This window comes from Oryctolagus cuniculus, chromosome 1, assembly GCF_051225735.1.
Source record: "Oryctolagus cuniculus isolate XC-2025 breed Fujian yellow rabbit chromosome 1, ASM5122573v1, whole genome shotgun sequence".
NCBI classification, from domain to species: domain Eukaryota; kingdom Metazoa; phylum Chordata; class Mammalia; order Lagomorpha; family Leporidae; genus Oryctolagus; species Oryctolagus cuniculus.
The window spans coordinates 85,539,521-85,560,605 of NC_142867.1; the positions used below are offsets into that span (position 1 = coordinate 85,539,521).

At 47.0% G+C, this 21,085-nt stretch overlaps 1 protein-coding gene across 2 annotated transcripts in view; it reads left to right on the forward strand.

Moving 5' to 3' along the window:
• The window catches only part of PANX1 (pannexin 1), a 47,861-nt gene extending 44,083 nt beyond the window's left edge, over window positions 1-3,778 (forward strand). For both annotated transcript variants that reach the window (XM_008262563.5, XM_089332655.1), the window contains exons 3-5: window positions 1,097-1,329; window positions 2,236-2,894; window positions 3,301-3,778. In XM_008262563.5, the coding sequence (XP_008260785.4) occupies window positions 1,097-1,329; window positions 2,236-2,894; window positions 3,301-3,389 (981 nt within the window). In that variant the 3' untranslated portion in view covers window positions 3,390-3,778. The remainder of the gene's footprint in view (window positions 1-1,096; window positions 1,330-2,235; window positions 2,895-3,300) is intronic.
• The last annotated feature ends 17,307 nt before the right edge of the window (window positions 3,779-21,085 follow it).

The window sequence follows — 21,085 nt, forward strand, 5'->3', positions numbered from 1 at the left end:
TCTCTGGTACCGTGTTGTAATGATGGGAAGCTGACTTATGCACATCTCCTCCTGGAGCCTCCAAGGTAAGGAGGCTTCACGAAGTCCCAGGGCCATTAGTGCTTGCTTATCTCTTCCTCTGGGGCAGAGATCCCTAATGCAGGTCCCTAGACATGTTTGAAAGGCCTGTGAAAATAGGAAAATACTTGATAGCTTTGCTTTGTTTTAGGATTTACTTGTTTAGTTGAGCAGCAGAGTTAGAGAAAGAGATCTTCCACCTACTGGTTCACTCCCTGAGTGGCCGCAGTGGCCAGGGTGGAGCCAGGAACTCCATCTGGGTCTCCCATGTGGGTACAGGGACCCAAGCACTTAGGCCATCTTCCACTGCTTTCCCGGGCACATTAGCTGGGAACTGGATTGGAAGTGTAGCAGCCGGGACTCAAACCAGTGCCTATATGGGATGCCAATGTTTCAGGCAGCGTTTAAGCCTCTGCTGGCCCCTTTCCCTGACTTGCAAATCCTCTTCACCTTGCCTGTGCCCCTGGGTCCTGCTGCCCACTGTGATTGGCGTCTCTGAACTCAGGTGTCCACTGTAAAGTCAAAGTCTGCTCTGTGTCCAGTGAACATCAGCTTCAGGTTTCAGCTGTTTTACTGGGCTAATGACTATCTCTGAAGCTGTGTCTTCTGTGGCATTTTCCCAAATCCCAGAGAGTGGGGAGAAAAACAGCCTAGGCCTCAGCTTTTAAAATCATAACAGTGGGAACAAAAATAGCGACACTCACCTGTTTTTCGGTGGGCATTTTGTTCAGGAGCTACTGGAAGGAACATGGGAGTAATTTCCCCTTTTCTTTTCCTTCCTTGATTAGAAAGGAGATACAATGCAGTTGCCAGTTACTTCAAATGAGTGTCCGTTGGGTTTTTTAAAAGGCGGTTTCCAGTGTGGGGGATTAGCTGGGCAGGTGAAGGTAGCCATATGAAGTGGTTAGTATGGACACATGAGCTCAGTGTCCCCAGGCGACAGGGGCCTGCACACCGTCCCACAGTGGGAGCAGCCTGGGCACAGGCCGTGCCTTGGGGGCGGGGTCTGCTAACCTGGCCTTGCTCTCTTGTCTTTCAGTTTTTCCCCTACATCCTGCTGTTGTTCGCCATCCTTCTGTACCTGCCGCACCTGTTCTGGCGTTTCGCAGCTGCTCCTCACCTGTGCTCAGACTTGAAATTTATCATGGAGGAACTGGACAAAGTTTACAACCGTGCAATCAAGGCTGCAAAGAGCGCACGTAACCTCGACCTCACAGACGGTGTCTGCCCAGCTCCAGGGTTTCCAGGAGTTAAGGAGAACGTAGGACAGAGGTAGTAACTTCACCCCAGCAGGCAGACTGTCGGGGTTTACAGTGCGAGTTTGCTGTCTTTCCTCCTGCCCAGCTGGGCCCAGACCTCCCATTGCTAGGGGATAGGAGGGGGGCCATCCCCCTGTGGACGGTTGCTGAGAGCCAGGAACACCCACCTGTCTGTCTCAGCACCTGTCCTGCTCTCGAGATCCATTCTTGGTTGAGTGACATATCCCCATCGGGTTACAGGCTAACGGCCCATGTGTAGCTTGCTTGGTGTGGCCTACTCCTTCCTGGAAGAACATAGAGGACCCTGGGGGCAGCAGAGTGCAGAGAGAGGGTGTGAGAGAGATGGGGAAGAGCAGGTAGTGCCTTGCCTTTCCCCTTCTGGTTCTTGTCACTGACAGCAGTCAAATTAATATTAAAGAGCTAGCATTTCTGGAACCTTTGCTATATCCTAGGCACCGTGTTGAATTCAAGAAGTTGTGTCAGTGTATTTATTTATCCCCACATGCATACTTTTCTTTTCTAGATAGAAACACCATCCCGTAGCTGTTAGTAGGATAGCCTGGCCCTGCAGCCTCACCCACATCCACTGAGCTTACTCCACCCTCCCCGGATGAGTTGGGCTAAAAGATTCTTTATCCTGCACGTTTTAGTAGAAAATAATTTAAAAAAAAAGAAAAGCTATTAACAGTTCCTTATTCACAAACATTTCTCACGTTCCAGGTGCCAGGCATTGCTGTCAGAATGTCTGAATATTAACTCTTGTACTAGATCTCTCTCCTTCCTTTTGGAAAACCGGCTTCCAGTCCCGGTCCTGTGAGGCAGCCAGGCTGTCTGAGGTTTCCCGTGGGCGGCCATGAGCGCGTCTCTGCGGTCTGACCGTCTCAGGGTCTGTATTCGTTTTATGTCCTTTCCTTCGCAGTTTATGGGAGATATCTGAAAGTCACTTCAAGTACCCCATTGTGGAGCAGTACTTGAAGACCAAGAAGAACTCGCACCGGTTAATCGCGGAGTACCTGGGCTGCCGGCTGCTGACGCTCGCCATCGTCCTGGTGGCCTGCGTCTACCTGGGCTATTACTTCAGCCTCTCCTCGCTCTCGGACGAGTTTGTGTGCAGCGTCAAGTCGGGGATCCTGCGCAACGACAGCAGCGTGCCCGACCAGTTCCAGTGCAAGCTCATCGCCGTGGGCGTCTTCCAGCTGCTCAGCCTCATGAACCTGCTGGTGTACGTGCTGCTGGCGCCCGTGCTGGTCTACACGCTCTTTGTCCCGTGCCGGCAGAAGACGGATGTCCTCAAGGTCTACGAGATCCTGCCTACCTTTGACGTCCTGCAGTTCCAGTCGGAAGGGTACAATGACCTGAGCCTCTACAACCTCTTCTTGGAGGAGAACGTGAGTGAGCTCAAGTCCTACAAGTGCCTCAGGGTGCTGGAGAACATTAAGAGCAGCAGCGAGGGCATTGACCCCATGCTGCTGCTCACCAACCTCGGCATGATCAAGATGGACGTGATCGACGGCAAAACTCCCAGGCCCGCGGAGATGACGGGAGAGGAGCCCGGGAGCCGGGTGGCCGAGCTCACAGGTAGGGCCCACGCGACCTTCGGGGCAGCCTTCTGAACCCTGCCCCCATCCTAAAACCATTTTCCTGCTGTGGTCTTAGGTGAAGCCCCTGGGGCCGGGGGGGGGGGGGGAAGAACTACGGCTGCCCTTACCCTAGCACTGACTATCTGGTGGCTCTCTCTTCCTTCTCTGTCCAACAGGCTGCCCCTCGCTCCAGCATTGTTCCCTATTGTCTAGCTCGCTTATTTTTGTGTGATCTCACTGGCTTTGAAAAGGGATTCAGTGCTTGTTGATTGATTTGTTGCCATGTTCTACCTTCCCTGTGCCCTGAAATTAGGCTAAGGATGTAAGATAGACTCTTTAGCAGCCGAAGAGCTGATAGCACGGATGGTCCCAGCTACAGGTCTGTCATAAATATTTGTTTTCAGTTTTGACAGATTTTGCTGAACAGAGTGGAGCTAAAGCAACTAACGGAGATAAGCACGCTCGGCAGAGACTTCTGAATTCTTCTTGCTGATGCTATTTTTCTTGAACATCAAATCCGTGACTTCTGTGACATGGGATTCATCTGGTCTCAGGCACCCCTATTTGGTTCATAGTTGGTTGGTTTGCAGCAAATTGTTCTTGGTAGAGATATTGAGTGTGTCTTACTGAGTCCCTAATGAACACAGCGGTCAACACGGCGTTGCAGAAGATGGCTTATGAACTCCTTCCAAGAAGCAGTGCATCATCAAGTCTGCGTGTGGGTCCTGCTTGAAAAATGCAGAGTTGGTAAGAGTCGTCAGGAGTAGGAGCCCTCTTACCAGGGTAAGCACCTCTCTGCTCCTGTGCAGTCACTGGACAGCGAGAACTTTAGGGGACTTGTTATTTTATGAGATAATAATAAACGTGCCAGAATACAACTTAGTATGAGTCTCTTACGTGCCCTTCATGACTGTGGGACAAGAAGAGTATTCCTCGTGGACCCCTCAGTCGAGCTGCACTGAGCAGGTCCTTAATCGGTGTGTGTCTGGTGCTGTGGTCCTTGCGCACACGGGTGCGTGTCGACCCTGGCTCATAGCACTCCTCTGACCACTGGTGGTTGCACTCTGACCCGAAGGGCAGCAGCTCAAGCACTGCTTCACCGGAAACTTAGTCAAGGATAGAAGCTCCAGGAGTCCTACCTTGCTGGCTTCAGCTCAAGAAGGAACACGTAAAGCCCAGTGGAGAGATCTCAGTTCAGTCACTTTCCAAGGGGTTAGCTACAAGGTGGTTCTGTTATCAAAGGCATTTGAAAGATGATTTACATACTGTCACAGAACACAGGGACATTGAACAGGAGTGGCATCTGCCACATGGTGCCCTTGGAGATGACAGGTTAGAAGGTTATCATGTTTATACAATGTCAGAATCGAGGCCATGTGGGAAGACCGTCCTAGCAGCAATGGAGCGTGATAGAATCAGTGTTACAAATGGGCGGGTCAGATAAAACAAGCTTCTTTCTTTCATTAAGAGTTATGGCTGGGGCTGTAGTGTAGTGGGCTAAGCCTCTGCCCGCAGTGCCAGTATCCCATATGGATGCCGGTTCGAGTCCTGGCTGCTCCTCTTCTGATCCAGCTCTCTGCTATGGCCAGGGAAAGCAGTAGAAGATGGCCAAGTGCTTGGGCCCCTGTACCTGTGTGGAAGACCCAGAGGATTTGCCTGGCTTTGGATCGGCTCAGGTCCAGCTGTTGCAGCCATCTGGGGAGTGAACCAGCAGATGGAAGAACTTGCTGTCTTTCCCTCTCTGTCTGTAACTTTGCCTCTCAAATAAAGAAATAGAATCTTAAAAAAATTAGTTAAATTTGACTTGGCATATGACAAAAACTTTTCCATGTTCTGACCATGTAAATAGCTCTTAGAAAATATTCTTACAGCATTAACACCTTGTTTAGGCGAGTAGTTTGGTGAGTAGAGCCTTGAAGTTTGCATCTGGCTCTGGGCAGTGTTGCTTACCCAATGCAGTGACTGTCTTGTGAGGAACAGAAGGTGCGGAAGGTGCTGTCTGCCTTTTGCAGTGTTCAGAAAGGCAGATTTCACTTGTATGTCTACTGATCAGTGTGTCAAGGATGCAGTCAATGCTTTGTTATGCATTATGTGATATTTAATACTGTGAATTATAGTGTGACTTAGAAATGGCAGGAACAAGTAACTGATGTTGCTACATTTTTATATCGCTGTGTCTGACACAGTCCATCATGATCTCTGCTCTGGTTTCTTTGGAAAATTTGAAATTTGTTTAATTTATTTTTCTATGATATGATTTTTTAAAAGTTTCCCTTACTGCTAATTTGTATTTGGATTGAAATGATAAACATGGGTGCTTTGTTTGAGACCAGGAACTCTCCATGCCCTAGCACATGTAGTTGTTTCACTCGAAGGGGTATAATTGGATCCTTGGCCTCCGTTTGAGTTGATCTTTCCGTTTCCACTCTGAGCTCCGGTGGAGTCTGTGATGCCCAGGCATTGTGCACAGCACCAGCTGTGCAGCTGTGAATAGGCAGGCCCCATCCTGAGGGGCTCCGAGTCTTGTGAGAGGCAGCATAGACAGAGGCAGGTGCTAGGAGGAGGAAGAGCAGCCCCAGCAAAGGCCCTGCCAGCAAAGGAGCAGATCCTCTCTGTTCTCAGGAGGCACCGTGCTGGTTTTTGTCTCTCCCAGAGTTTTCATCACTCATGGTGTTTGAGAGTCTAGTTATGACTTTTCCCAGAGGCTGATGACTCTCATGAGTTTCTGTAGGCACTGTCCTGTAAGTTGCACAACACTTAGTGATTTTGAGCAGTAAGGGCTGCAGGTTTTCAGACCCTCCCTTGCTGAAGGTCAAGAGAACAACGGTGTGTCTCCACAAGGCTTGTGTGAATGCCTGATGAGACACTTCACCTTGGAAGCATCAGGAAAGCTAACTCATCTGTCCACTGGGAGGTGCCAATTGAGTAGACTGCTGTGTGGAAGCCGGGGTCCTGAGGGTGAGGAGAAATGCTCGCATAAAACACCCGCTGCTTTATAAAAGGAGATGAGCAGGTCTCAATGATGTGATCCAAATGAAAGCAGGCTTCGAGCACGCCTTAATTTCACCAAGAGACAGGAGACCTCTTATGGAAAGGTTTTTAATCTTCCAGGGCTTCCAAACTCCCTAGCAAATATATTTAAAGCTGTGACCCTCTGCTCAGAGATCCCTACACTCGGTGGCTCTGAAGTCAAGGAGCTGAACTCTAAGGGCTGAAGAACAAGCCCCCCAGGGCAGGGAACACAGCTCCCTTTGCCCTTGGGAAAGTTACTTCTTCCAGCAAAAAGACTCTGGTTTTAGTTCATTTAATTAACTGCTTGCATTCTTCTGAATGAGCTGCATCTTTTCAATACCTGTGTTTACTTTCTAGAGTCAGACTGAACAAGGTCAAGTAGGGCCCAACATGACCAGGCAGCTGACCTTGATCGTTATTTTCTTCCTGGCCACAAGGCATTATCTTCTTCCAGACTCAGATGATTGTCATCTTCCCCCACTTTGCAATGTGCAAAGGATGAACATACCTCTGATAAAATGCATGCTCCTGCCCTGTGGTACTGTGAGAAAGCTAGAAACGTCAAGCCACACAGATGTCTGGTTTGCATGTTAATGTGTAGTGTGGATACTACCTGTTCACTGCATAATGTCTTCCCATTCAGGACTAAACTCAGAGGGGAATGTCGGGGCCAGTTTAGCCATGTACCTGTGAGAACTGGCACACCTTTTAAAATGTGTTCTTTGTATTTAGGGGCCAGCATTGTGTCTTAGCAGGTAAAGCTGCCCCTATGATGCTGGCATCCCACATGGGTGCTGATTAGTGTTCCTTCTGCTCTACTTCCAATCCAACTCCCTGCTAATGCGCCTTGGGAAAGCAGCAGAAGATGGCCCAAATGCTTGGGCCTCTGCCATGCATGTGGGAGACCTGGAAGAAGCTCCTGGCTTTGGCCTGATTCAGTCCTAAACATTGCAGCAATCTGGGGAGTAAACCGGTGGATGGAAGATCTCTCATCTCTCCTTCTAACTGCCTTTCAAATAAGTAAATCAATTTTTTTTAAGAGAGCGAGAGGCAGAGAAAAGTCATCCATCTACTGGTTCACTCCCTAAATGGCCACAACAGCTGGAACTGAGCTGATTCAAAGCCAGGAGCCAGGAGCTTCTTCCAGGTCTCCCACATGGGTGCAGGGACCCAAAAATCTGGGCCATCTTCCACTGCTTTGCCAGGCTGTTAGCAGAGAGCTGGATCCAAAGAGCAGCAGCCGAGACACAAACTGGTGCCCATGTGGGATGCTGGCTCTGCAGAACCACTATACCACAGTGCTGCCCCCGCCCCACTTTTTTTTTTTAATATGTTCATGTTTAGTTTCTTTTGCTTATTGTCAGTCCAGGTTGTCAATAGGAGACCTCCCAGGGTGGGAGTTCTCATCCACTGCTCCAATGCCCAGCCCCTAAAGCCGTGACTGACACATAACAGGCATCCTATAAATTTTGTTGAGTGAGTGAACAAACTTCTAAGACAAGTCCTAGTCTGTTGGTACCAGTGGTTCTGTTTTAAAGGGCACATGCTCCTCCGTAGGAGAGGGGTTGGTTCATGTAACCTCCTGGTAGAGAGAAGAGCATTTCTGCTGATGAACAGTTTTCCAGTTAGGTAGTAGCTACTCACATTCTCATTGTAGAGTGAGTTGTGACCCCTTTGCAAGTTCAGTACAAGTTCAGTGTTGCTCGGTGATTAGGGAAATTGAAGTTTTAAAGGTTCTGATTTCTTAATTCCCCAGAAAGAACCTCTTTAAAGGGGATGTTGACTGAGATGTGCAATTACCTGTAACTAAGGCTGGGCCTGAGGGCATTGGAGGTAAAATGCCTCCCTTGGGCAGTCCTTGGCATTCTGGCCCTATTTTTCACAAATAAAATGAAACCTTTAAAAAAGATTGACAGAGGTAATACTGTGTCATAATAGATGTCAATTTCTGATTGTCCTGGATGCTTTCATGAAATGTGCTTTGTTTTGGGGTTCTCTTTTTAGCTGCAAAAATATTTGGTCACCAAAGCATGTGTTTTGATCACTGTTTATTCTTTAGGTGTCTCAAAGTTAGAAAAGTTTCTCAGAAAAGTTTCTCATGCCTTGAGTGCTCTCCCCTGCCTATCAAAGGAGAGAAATCCTTGTAGAATTCCACAGTGCAACAGAGTTCTAAAAACCAGAACAATCAGCGCCTCTGTAACAAGTTGGCTTTTTAAAAGCACCATAATTGCAATTTAATGGTATTCTGTAAAGTGGTGTTCTAGGGCTAAATTACATTTTTTAACGACTAAATTTCTTCAAAACTTTTAAAGAAAAAAATTTTTTCTTTCCTTGTCATTTGGTGAGAATGTGCCAACAGATGAAGAATGACTTGAAAAATTAAGATCTTCGATTGTGTTCCACAAAGATAGGAAGATGAAGACAATTTATGGTGTTAACAAAATGATCCTTAAAAACACACAAGAATTTTCAAAGCTCTGCAGTTTGGGAGTTAAGTCACTTTTCAAGGCTCTGTATTCTAATCACCCTGTTTTCCAGCAAAGAGAAATGGGCTGGAGATCAAGGCTGTTGTGTCTTCTGGTAACAAGGAAGTGGTGTTTTAGTTCTGCACTGTTTATTCACCTGAATAAAACTGAGTAATGAAAAATGTTCTCCTATTTCTTGCTTTCCATTCAGGGACTGTTATTTCACGGAAAATATAACAGGAGATGAGTCCTGAAATATCTTGTGGCTCATTGCTCTCTGCTGGATACACAGAATTCACTAGGCTCCTTTGGTAGTTGCTAAAATTCAGCTGGCAATTACTAAAGGAAGGAAGTCTTTGATTGAGGGCCCATCAATTCTAGAATATCTAAAGCAGAAATCACAAGTTTCCTGATTGAGGATTGTCTGCCTGGACTTGGGGAGGAAGGCTGCTAACATGGTTGACCTGCCCCCCTCCTTCAACAGGACTCCATTATACAATGATCAATCAATGCAGCACTGTTGTGGATAAGAAATCAAAGCCATGCGTGGTGCCAAAAATACAGCAAATCCTCCACAAATGCTAGCTCTGAGTATCGTCACTGTCTCCTTTCTCCAGCTCATCTACCCACCCTCTCTCCCCCAGCCACCTTGGATGTTGTATTAGGTTTCTGTTGCTCCATAACAAGTTACCACAAGCTTAGCAACTTGAAACACTATGTGTGTATTCTCTTGAAGTTTTGTGGTCAGGAGTCTGGACACAGGGTACCTGGGTCTCCTGCACAGGGGTGCACAAGCTGTAATGGAGATGTGGACAGGTTGTCTTCTCACCTGGAGACTCTACCCAAGGAAGCAAGCTTAGCTCAATATCTGCTGATTTGGAAACTTAAACATACCTGTGCAGTGCCTCCACCATTGCCATGGGTTGGTTAGAATCAAGTCATAGCTCCTACTTCTGTGTACACCAGGAAATTATGTAGAGCGTGAACATCAGGGGAATCATGGGGCTGCCTGACAACACTCTGTCTGCCATGGAAGTTATCCTGAATCCCAGGTGGTCAGGGTAATGAACAAGTGGTGGGATGGACCATGTGAGGCCCTACCTCCTGTCCACCTCTTCAAGTTGGCACCCACCACTCTTGTTCCCATCAAATACTCAGTATTGAGGAGATTGCCAGGTTAGAAGTGAACCCTCCAGTTAGAGCCAATCATTCATCACCACCTTTGCTACAGGTTGCCCAGTTCAAGGTAGCCAAGTACAGCGCCTCCATTTCTTCCTCCCATTGTAGAGACTGGGGGCTTACCTGGGTTCCCTTCTGAAACAGTTGTATTAGCTTTTTGTTGCCACAACAAAATACCAGAGGAAACTAATTTTTTAGGGAGGAAAAGTGTATCTGGTTCACAGCATTGGAAGTGCAACTCCAGATTGGATAGTCCCGGTGGTTTGGCCTCTGGTGGTGGAATGAGTGCAGAGGAAGAAGCACATGATGAGCTGGGGAGCAGAGAGTGTTTGAGTGTTCTACATGTCTATTGTGACAGACCCTCTCATGGGAACTGCCTTTCAAAGGCATGCCCCAATGTGTACCCCTTAAGTACCTACCAGTAGGAGCACCTGTTAAGCACTATAATTGGATTGTTTCTGTACTCTTAGTACCATTCATAATGAGCATGAATTCAGAAGCCACATTATACTCAAACCATAGCATCCCACCCCTAGGTTCCCTGAAACTCAAGTCTTTCTCATTTACAACATACATTCCTTCTATTCCTGACTTTTAACTCAGTCTGACATTAATCCAAAAGTCTAAATCCAAAGTTCACCTGAGACTCAAGCTCTCTTACATATTTCCAGGGCCAGCACTGTGACATAGTGGGTTATGCTGCCACCTGCAGCACCAGCATACCCTGTGAGTACTGGGTCAATTGTTGGCTGCTCTACTTTCAATCCAGCTCCTTACTAATGTACCTGGGAAAGCAGTGGAAGATGGTCCAAGGGCTCAGGCCCTTGTACCCACATAGGAGACCAGGAAAAAGTTCCTGGCTCCTGGTTTCAATCTGGCCGAGCTGACTGTTGCAGCCATTTGGGGAAGATCACTATCCCTCTTTCTCTAACTCTGCCTTTCAAATAAATAAAGATACATACTCCTAAGATGCAATGACAGGACAAGCATGGGTTATACAGTTCCATTCCAAAAAAAGAAAATAGGCAAATAGAAAAGATTCATCAGACCAAAGCAAGGCCAAAATCCACTGGGGGAAACAAATGCTAAATCTCCATGTCAGGCATGCAGGGCACACTGGGCACACTGTTGTGGGTGATGAGCTCCCAAGGGCCCCTGTATCCTTCCTGTCATAGCCTAGGCTTTAGTTCCCATGGGTTGGGTGCTCTTGTCTACTGCTCCACTAGGCCTCACCTCATCGGGGACTAACTGTGGCAACTCCAATCCCACATTTCCACTTTGCATAGCCCTGGCCAGGGACTCTAGAGTGGTTGTACTCCATGATAAATCTCTGCCTGTGTCCCCAGGTTGTCTAGGCATCCTTTTTAGTCCAGGTGGACATCTCTAAGCTTCCATGGCTCCATAGTCCCTTCTACCTTGGCTGCTCTCTGGGGTTGTCTGCAGGTGTCTCTGGCTTTCCCAAGGAGGTCTTGCATGCTCTGATCACTTCACCTTGCTGAGGTCTCCACAGTGACTTCCTTCCCACAGTTTGACTACACATTGCCCCAACAGGCTCCACGTAGGGCCTCCACCCTCATTCTACAATTCTGTTTGGTCCTCCCGGCTTTCTTTTGAAATTTTAGTGGAAGCCACCCTGAACCCTGATTCTTGTACCCTATGTGTAAAACCAGCATCACATGGATGCTGCCAAAGTCTGCCCCCAGCACAGCCACTCCCGGGCCTACTTGAACTCTGCTGCAGCCACAGAGTGCTGGCTGCATGCAGGGAAACAAAGCCTGAGGTAGTCAGGGGAAGCTTGTTGAGAGCACCTTGGGGGTTACTAAATAATGCTGCTCTTCCAAGCCTCTGGGGCTGTGTTGGGAGGGACAGGCTCCAGGACTTCAGAGTTGCCCTCCAGACCTTTTCCCCCTTTCTTGTCAATTAGTACATGGTTCCCTTTTACCTCTGCATATCTGTTAAACAAAGGATTAACAATACTCTCGTATCTGGGCACACTGTTTTCTTCACGCCTTCTTTGGCCAGGTTTCACATTTTCCTAATTTTTCTGCTATGCTCCTCTTAAAAGTTTATTTCATTTTATTTGGAAGGTAGACACTGAGATAGAGAGACCGATTTTCTATTCATGCATTCACCATCCCTGCCCCCCCCCCATCCCAAATCCCTGCCATAGCCAGGACTCAGCCAAGTTGAAGCCAGGAGCCCAGAACTCACTCTGGGTCTCCCAAGTACTTGAGCCATCATCTACTGCTTCCCAGGTACACACCAGCAGAACACAGTGTGAGAAGCAGAGAGGCTGGAAGTCTATGGAGACAGTCTGAAATGGAGCATGGGCATCCTAAGTGGCAGCTTAGCTGCTGTGCCAAATGTCTGGCCCTGCTCTGCTCCTTCTTGCTTGAGATTCTCACTGCCAAACTTCTCAGCAGCTGTCAGTAATACCCATGCTGCAGCGTGAGTGCTTTGCTGCTTGCAGTCTCCTCCATCGACTAACTAGTCTACCATCTTTGAGTCCAGTCTCCCGATGAAGTATGTAGACAAGGATGCAATGCAGTCAGGCTGTTTTCCACTGTGTAACAAGGGGGGCTTGTTTGCCTCTGAAACCTCATCAGCACGCCCTTCACTGTCCACATTTATACCAGCATTCTGCTCCTCTAAGCCTGCACCAGAATCAGCTGTAACACTTGGCTCACAGCGTTCTAGGCCTTGTCTTGCCTGTTCCTCCAACCCCCCCCAGGAAACTCTTCCAAAGGTTCCTCCACATCCTCAAGCATGGTTATTAGCAATGACCCTGCTCCATGGTACCAATATTCTATGTTAGCTTTTCATTACCACAAAATACCCAAGGAAACTAATTTTATAAAGACAAAATGCTTATTTAGCTCACTTGGGAGATTCAAGTCCAAGATCAGGCTGCTCTGTTCATTTGGCCCCCTTTGAGGGTGGCCATGGTGGTGGGACACCTGCAGAGAAAGAATTGCATGCTGAGCTAGGAAGCAGAGAAGGGTACTTGCCACTAGGCTCACCTGCTAAACACCTATTTGGATTAGGTTTCCACTCTCTTAGTATTGTTACCAGCAGTGGCTGGCTTGCCTTGATTCCTTTGAGCTGACAGAGTAACAAGTTGTAGTTCAGAGCTGAAAGTAGGGATAGTAAAACACATTGAAATACTTTCCAAGGGAGGAATAGACCAGTGGAGAGGGCACATGGCGCCCTTTCTTCCTGATTTGGGGCTTTCATCCATTGGTTAGTGATGTGGCCATGGTGCTCATGATCGGCATTTGTGGTTGACAACTGGAAGGTGCATACTTCTGGGCTCTTTACATATGGCTATAAACTAGACTTTTCCAGTTTGGCTGAGTTCCCATTTTGTCAGGATAGTTTAATGACAAGTTAAACTGCAAAGTGTGTGGTATTGAGTGGGTTGCAGCAAAAAGGAGGGTCCCTGGCCACTCCCCTGTCACTCATGTCTAATTATCTGCCTGAGAACTATCATCATCTTGTGACTTCTTGAGACCTGGCATGAGTTTGGAAGCCAAATCATGTTCCAACAACTTCTAAGTAACTTTGCTTGGTGATGGTTTCTCCTGTCTATACCCATGTTCTGTCTACACCATTTCTGAGTACCCTCATTTCATTTTTAAGGGTTCTGACTCACACTACCTTATCCACACCACACAGTTGGGTGCACTGATTGGATATACTGATGCTGTTGTAGTAAGAACAGTGATGCCTTTCCTAGTCACAGTTTGTGATCAGTTAGGAAACAGATGACTTCTATAATGTGCTTCAACATCCTGTGGGCCTCAGGGGTGTGTGTGTGTGTGTGCAAAAAAGCTGAGCCAGAGGCTACTGACCTAGACCTGCAGCTCATGGGCTCTCCTTATTAAACTGAATTGCAGTAGCTAAAATGCAAAATTGAAAATGTACCAATTCAGATCCTACATCTTCCTCCTTGTGCATTCTCCGCCCTGAAAGTAGAGTGGAAGGAGGGAGGAAACCGTGCCCCTGTGTGGTACACCAGAGACTGGGCACACGCCTCCAGGGAAGAGAGGCAAGGCAAGTCCACAAATAAGGGAGAACCAAGATCCATTCTCCCAGAGCCAGTTCCAATGTGGCACTGTGTCTTTTCTCAAACCCAAGTGAAGGAAAGACAAAAGAAACGAACGTGCTATCTGAAATCACTTGCAAATCCCCAGAAATGAACTGTGATTTACCTCAGGAAGCAGAGTTCAACAGAACCCAAGCTTCCATGGAAACTTCCACGTGAAAGGAAATGTTCTATGGCAATTTCAAAGGCAAAGAGATTCGGATTTTAACATTCATCTCACTTGTTCATTTTGAATATCAAAACTGTCTGTTTCAAAGGAAGCATTGTTGAGTACGGAGGCCCTGGAGACTCCTTATCATCTTTCTAAGTACCTTATAAATAATATCACCCCTTGAGATACTAGAAGCTTCATTTAAGGAAAAAGAATCAGAAAAAAAAGAGAAGAGTACATGTTAGAAATAATAGGATGGTCTGGCCAGTGTGTCCAACAGAATAGAATGAGAGACACTGAAGTGATTTTAAACTTTCTAGCAGCTAGGTTGTAAAAAATGAGTTAATGTTAATTTTTAAACAAAATATTTATAAAAAAATATTTTAAAATGTAATAACATAAATACATTGTAGTTGTACCATTCCTAAAATTTAGCACGCGTTTTTTTCTTTCCAGCAGATCTCTTTCCAGAGTAGCCTCATGTAAATTGCTCAGGAGTTGCATGTGGTCTCCAGCTATTCTACTGGACAAAGGGGTCTGTGGTAACAGACTGCATTAGTTACCACATCTGCTCCCATGCATCTAATGGCATGCGTGTCAACGCCCTTATGTCCTTGCCACTCTCTTTACTTTTTCAAGATTTGACAGGCAGAGTGACAGCAAAATGGAAAGGGAGAGGAAGATCTTCCACTTACTGGTTTATTCAGCAAATGGACACAACAGCCAGGGCTGGGCCAGGCCAAAGACAGGGGTGCTGTATGGATCTCCCACCTGGGTGCAGGGATTCAGGCACTTGGGCTACCTTCATGTGCTTTCTCAGTAGGGAGCTGGATCGGAAGTGGAGCATCTGAGACTTGAACCAGTGCTCCACTGTGGGATGTTGGTGTCTCAAGCAGTGGCTTAACTGCTACACTACAATGCCAGCCCCAGTGTCTTTCTTCTGGCCTAAGGTTTTCTTCCCTTGTCTATCTCCTTAAGATTTTTAGGGAATAGGTTTTGTGGTACAGAAATACCCGTATCCTGCATTGGAGTGATGATTCAAATCTAGGCTATTCTCTTTCTGATCCAGCTTCCTGCCAAATGCCTGGGAATACAGTGGATGTTAGAGCAAATAACTGTGTCCCTCCCACCCCTAAGGGAGACCTGGATGAAACTCCTGGCTCCTGACTTAGGTCTGGCCTAGCCCTGACTATGGTGGGCATTTGGGGAGTGAACCAGTGGATGGAATACATCTCTCTCTCCCTTTTCCATCTCTCCCTCTTCTCCCTGTCATTAGCCTTTCAAATAAATAAGTAAATCTTTCTTAAAAAAGGACTTTTTGTCCTTCTGAGCTGAAGTCATTAAAACTTGAGTACACAAAAACTCCCCTTTGAGTTACCTTTAATGTACAGTAAGAATCAGTTACAGCTGTTGGCTGCTTTGCCAACCCCCACGCTACCTTCTGTGTTCGTCAGCAATTTGTTACTACAACATACCTAAGGCAGGTCACTCATAAAAGGAGTTTATTTTGGCTCAGAACATAGGAGTTTCACAGTTCAAGAGTAGGTGGCAAGGCTGGCACTGTAGTGTAGTGGGTAAAGCCACTACCTGCAGTGCCAGCATCCCATATGGGCACCTGTTTGAGTCCCAGCTGCTCTACTTCTGATCCAGCTCTCTGCTATGGCCTGGGAAAGCAGTAGAAGTCCTTAGGCCCCTCCCCTGCATGGGAGATCTGGAAGAAGCTCCTGGCTCCTGGCTTCAAATCAGCTCAGCTCCAGCTGTAGTGGCCAACTGGAGAGTAAACCAGAGAATGGAAGACCTCGCCCGCTCTCTCTTGCTCTCTCTCTCTCTGCCTCTCCTCTCTGTGTAACTCTGACTTTCAAATAAATGAATAAATCTTAAAAAAAAAGAGTAGGTAGTCCCATTGGTTTGACATCACCAGATGGTTCTTGCTGGCAGTCCTGAGGTGACACAGAGCACTACATGGCAAGAAGGAACACATGTCCATGTCTGTCCTTATAAAGCCACCATGATTTTGGGCCCCACCCTAGCAACCTAATCCAATCTAATCACTTCCCAGGGGCCCCACATACCATTAACATAGGCATCTGTGGACCAAGCCTTTAATATACTGTGAAAAAACTCTTAGCATTTGCTTACCCTCCCTCCCTCCCTCCCTCCCTCCTTCCCTCCTTCCCTCCTTCCTTCTCCTCAAACAGGACCTAATCTCTGTGAAATTCAGGCATCTTGTCTTAGTGCCTTCTTAGGCTTTGTTGAAGAAAGATTAGTCAATGACCCTTTTTAAAACATGGTAAAGAAAGCTTTTTGGGGGACCATTTTAATAGGTATAAGAGCACTACAATGCAATTTTGCAATTTGGAGAGAGATTAAGCTCTGATTACAGCATAAGCAAAGGGAAATTTATAGTCAAGAACAGAGTGAGGAGTCAGCAGATGGAAAATTACTGGGAGAAAACATCAAAGGTAGGGGGATTCTGGCTAACTTGACCTAGCAGGATTCTTATTGAATACAGGGCAGGATGACTAGACATCACCAGGGGGAATGTGGAGGGCCAGACGCTGGATCAGATTACTAACGGGATCAGGCAGCTCTTGCAGGGAGGGGATTCTGTCTGAGACTGGATTTCCTAAGCCCATTCATAGATGAGCCTAGTATAAGGTGCAGGAGCCTCACTCAAGTTGATCAAGTTGTTTGTTTACCACCATACCCCAACGTTGTTCTAGCAACTTGCTGAGCACATAGCATGCTGAAGGGCGATGGGAGGGAGCTGAGCAAGCCAAAGGGTGGGTGGTGAAGTGTGGTTTACCCCTCTGAGAGCAAATCACAGGTGCGCAGTCATTCTTTATCCTCCACAAGAGCCCTGGTGGAGGCAGAGAAATAACAGCATACCAGGGAGTGCCTCAAAGGCTTTCCCACCAACTGAGCCAGCTACGCCAGGCTCCCTCGGCCTCAGAGGAAAATACTCCTTCCCCATGTGCTTTCTTGGTGGGAGTGGACACTAGACCACTCTTAAGAGAAGCAGACAAGAGTTTGGGACCGTGTAGGCCAGCCACATCAATGCCCTGTGATGGGGAGGGCTATTCATAACTTCAGGCTAAGAGAAGTGGAATCAAATCCGTAACTTCCTGTTCACAGCTGTGTGATCACGATGCACCCAAGTCTCTCATCTGTAGAATAGGAGAGTAGCATCTCACAGGCTTCCCTTCCCTGCTTTAAATTTTGCACAGAAAGGTGCAAAAATAGCATAACCCATAGAGAGAGGCCACCTCTAACCTCAATGGTAACAGTGTTCCACAACACTAACATCTTACATAATTATAGTACAATAGCAAAACCATCAGTGCAACATACGGATGGTTTCAGATTTGGCTGGTTTTCTACGTAGTCATTCGTGTGTGGGTAGAGTTCTGTGCAATTTCATCTCATGTATAGATTTGAGTGACCACCACAATCAAGATAAAGCACTGCTCACATGCACAAATTCCACCCGGCTACCTTTGTATAGCTGTAGAGAAAGAGGGTCCCCGAGGCAGGGTTTGAGAAGAGTGGATGATGGGCCAATTCCAAGCAAATTCCACCCTTCTGGGGAAAAACAAAATGTACAAAAACATAATTCAGAATAGACTCAAGGCAGGAAGTGGGATGATATTGTGGTAGAAGTCTTTGTCTTTTAACTAAACTTATTTCTAACTGACAAGATTAAAATTGCGGTAAAAGCCTTCCCAAGGTCAGAGGAATAAAAAGGGAGGAGTCTGTCCTGGGAATGAAATGTGGTTGTTATCTTGCCTATATGAATGTTTCAGCTGTAGGTATTATCTGCTTATATGTAATCACATCAGATTTCGCTTGCTGGTACAGAGCAATGGTGTTAACCCTTGCCAGACAGCAGACAACTCAGTATATGTGTGGAAAAAAACATCATCAGTAACTATGTATGCATGCACAGTATTATATCAATTCCTGTGGCTGCCATGTAGCATTAGAATATCCAATCAGATGCATTCATGCAACCATATAAGGGAGACAAAGAAGCTAAAACTATATATAAGAAAATATGCCTCTTTGTTCTGGGCTCAGGCTTTTGGATAAGAAATTGCACCTGGGACTTATGTTGGCATAAATAATAAATGACTACTTCCTGTTAAAAGGCCTTGGTGTATTGTCTGTCATAAATCCTACTACAATGTGGCACCTAAGGGGCCAGCACTATGGTGTAGAATGCTAAGCCTCCACTCGCGGTGCCAGCATTCCATATGGGTGCTGGTTCGTGTCCTGGCTGCTCCTTTTCCAATCTAGCTCTCGGCTTGCGGCCTGGGAAAGCAGTAGAAAATGGCCTAAGTGCTTGGGCCCCTGTACCAGTGTGGGAGACCTGAAAGAAACTCCTGGCTTCGGATCAGCTCAGCTCTGGCCATTGTGGCCATTTGGGGAGTGAACCAGGGGATGGAAGATCTTTCTCTCACTCCTTCTCTGTAACTCTACCTCTCAAATAAATAAATAAAATCTTTTTTAAAAAAAATGGCACCTAAGACAAGAGTAGGTGGTATGGAAAAATATTAACCAGCCACGGCCCTTCTCACAGAGGTGGGTGGAGATCCAATTACCAACCACTTCTGTGCCTGGAAGCCAATCCAAATACAACCCCTACTGCATGGTGAGGGGCCAGTACATCACAAATAAGGGAGGAGAGAGAGAAAAAACAGGCCTGCAGAGGCACCAGATTCCTAGCTCTGGGGCCCCTCACCTGCATGGAGGCGTTTTTGCTGCTTCTTGCAAATAAACTCACCTCAGCTCTTGCGCTGTATTTCCGAATATTCTCTTTGTTTCTATGCTGAGCATCAGGTCTGTGGACCAGGGGGAGCTACTCCCCTGACAGCCAGGATGCATCCTAGCCCTGCCTATACCCACACTCTTTCTTTCACCGCTGGCAACTCCTAATCTGGTCTGCTTCTCTCTGATTTTGTCACTAATGGAGTCATGCAGTTGGTAACTTCATGAGCTCGCCTGCTCTCCCTAGGAGAGTGCCCTTGTGGTCCATTCAAGCATGCATCAGTAGCAGTTCCTGATTGCTGAAGAGTGTTCTGCGGCTCTGACATGATGACATAAAGGCAGTTCCCCGGCACACTGCTCAGAGAGCTTAGTTCTTTCCTGGCGGGCTGTTCTGAGCTCTTGTTGCAGACAGACCCCAGTCTGGACAGCAACTTCCACTGCCCATGGATCGCCACCCCACCTCGTTTCTGTTTCTTCCCTGAAAAGCCCTGTGGTTGGAGCTCTTCTCGTCCCTTCCTCGCCCTTTAGAGCTGAGGGTGTTAAAGCCCAGAAAAGGGAAGTGCCGTGCAGGACAAGGCCCAGGTTGCTGGCTCCCAGCTCTGTGCTCTCTCCACTGTACTGCCCCTGGGGGTCTAAGCCAGCTGGTAAATCTTCCATGGGGTCCTCGGAAGTCTTCCTGCAGAACGTCAGCTAGGAGATTGGGCTCCTTACTGAGCTAGTGAGTCATCCCTGAGCCCTGATCAAGTTGGGGAAAGGAGCCAAAGGTACTTAGGTTTCCCCTAGATAGCAAGCTGTCATGGAGTTTTCCTGACTTCAGACTCTGCTCAGATGCAAAATGAGACTAACATTCATTCATTCATGCCGTGTTTTGTTTTGTTTTGTTTTGCCCCAAATACCTATTGTGCCCTGATGGTGAGCACATGAATAACCAGCAGGCCACTGGCTTCATGGAATTTCCTAGGAATGTTGGTGGAGAGGCCAAGAAATGGGAAAGCATCCTTTCCACCCATAATTTCATCTCTCTGAGCCATTTGTTCAATGAGAGGCTTGGAATCAACAACCTCTAAAGTGTACTGGTCTATGCTTCTGGGACCTAAATTTTCACCTGTAATGTCTCACACAAAATCCCTGGAACCCACATGGAAAGAAGAAAGGAAAGTAATATTTGTTGAGCTGCTATGTGCCAGGCATTTAAAAATGTGCATTAATTCATTAAATCTTCACAAGGCATGAAAGATGTTCCTTAGTTTAGGGGTGCAGAGCATCAAGAAAAGGGGTCCCAAGAGAAGCTGCCTGAGTCCCAGGCTGCTCATTGACCACTGAGTTCCTGACTCTGCTACACATGGGTTTTCATTTCCTTATCTCTAATGAAGTCCAAGGTTCATATGAGAATTAAAGTAGGTTAAATAAAAGCTAATGTTTGCATACTGCCACAGCATGGGAAACATTCCATTTTTAAAAAGATTTATTTATTTGAAAGGTAGAGTGAGAGTAAGAGTGAGAGAAGAGATCTTCCTTCCATATGGTTGTTCACTCCCCAAATGGCCACAATGGCTGGAGCTGGACCAATCAGAAGTCAGGAGCCAGGAGCCTCCTCCGGGTGTTCCTTGTGGGTACAGAGGCCCAAGTACTTGGGCCATCTTCTGCTGCTTTCCCAGGTGTATACGCAGGGAGCTGGAATGGAAGTGGAGTAGCCAGGACTGGAACCAGCGCCCATATGGGATGCTGGCTTCACAGGCAGCAGCTTTACCAACTACGCACAGTACCGGCCCCTCTTTTTAAGTCTACTAGCATTTTGCCAACCATATTTGAAAAGCAGAAAAATACCAACATATTGGAGCATAACTGAAAGGCAGTTGGGCATACTGAAAAGGCTCAATTTTGTTTGAAGTCGTAGTTTTAATACTTACAAGTGGTGGCCCTGGGAATCATTTCCAGTGCTTTTTCTGCACCAGTGTCTACCTTTGAGGGCTGTTATGAAGACTCAATGAGATAGTGCACCTGGCACTCAATAGGAGCTCAACAAAGAGTAGCTATTTCTGGAGTAGGAACACTGGTAACAGCTTAGCCAGAGGAACTCCTTACTTTAGATTTTCTTCATAGACCTCCTGGTGAGGAATTCGGCTGGGGGGAGGATCTTGGAAAGGGCATTGCTAAGATAGGAAAACCCCTTCCTCTCCAAGAGCAGTCACTTGCCCTTAATCCTGTTTTGTCATTTGGAATAGAGTGAGTAGCAGCAAGGATCTGGCAGAGCTGTGAGAGCAACTTGGGTATTTTCAAAACTATTTAGGAGTATCTTTGACTCAGACAGCCCCAAGATGAGCCAGATGGCCCCTGTGGGTGTCAAGCTCTCAAGCATTTGGAGCGGAGGCTAGAGAAGCTACCTGGGGAACTCCAGCCCTCAGGGCCCTTGCACAAGGTGGCATAGGCACCATGGAGACTAACACACACTCTGTCAGCATGCCTGTACCTTGGATAGGAGCACCAACTCATTCTTCCCAGCCTAACAG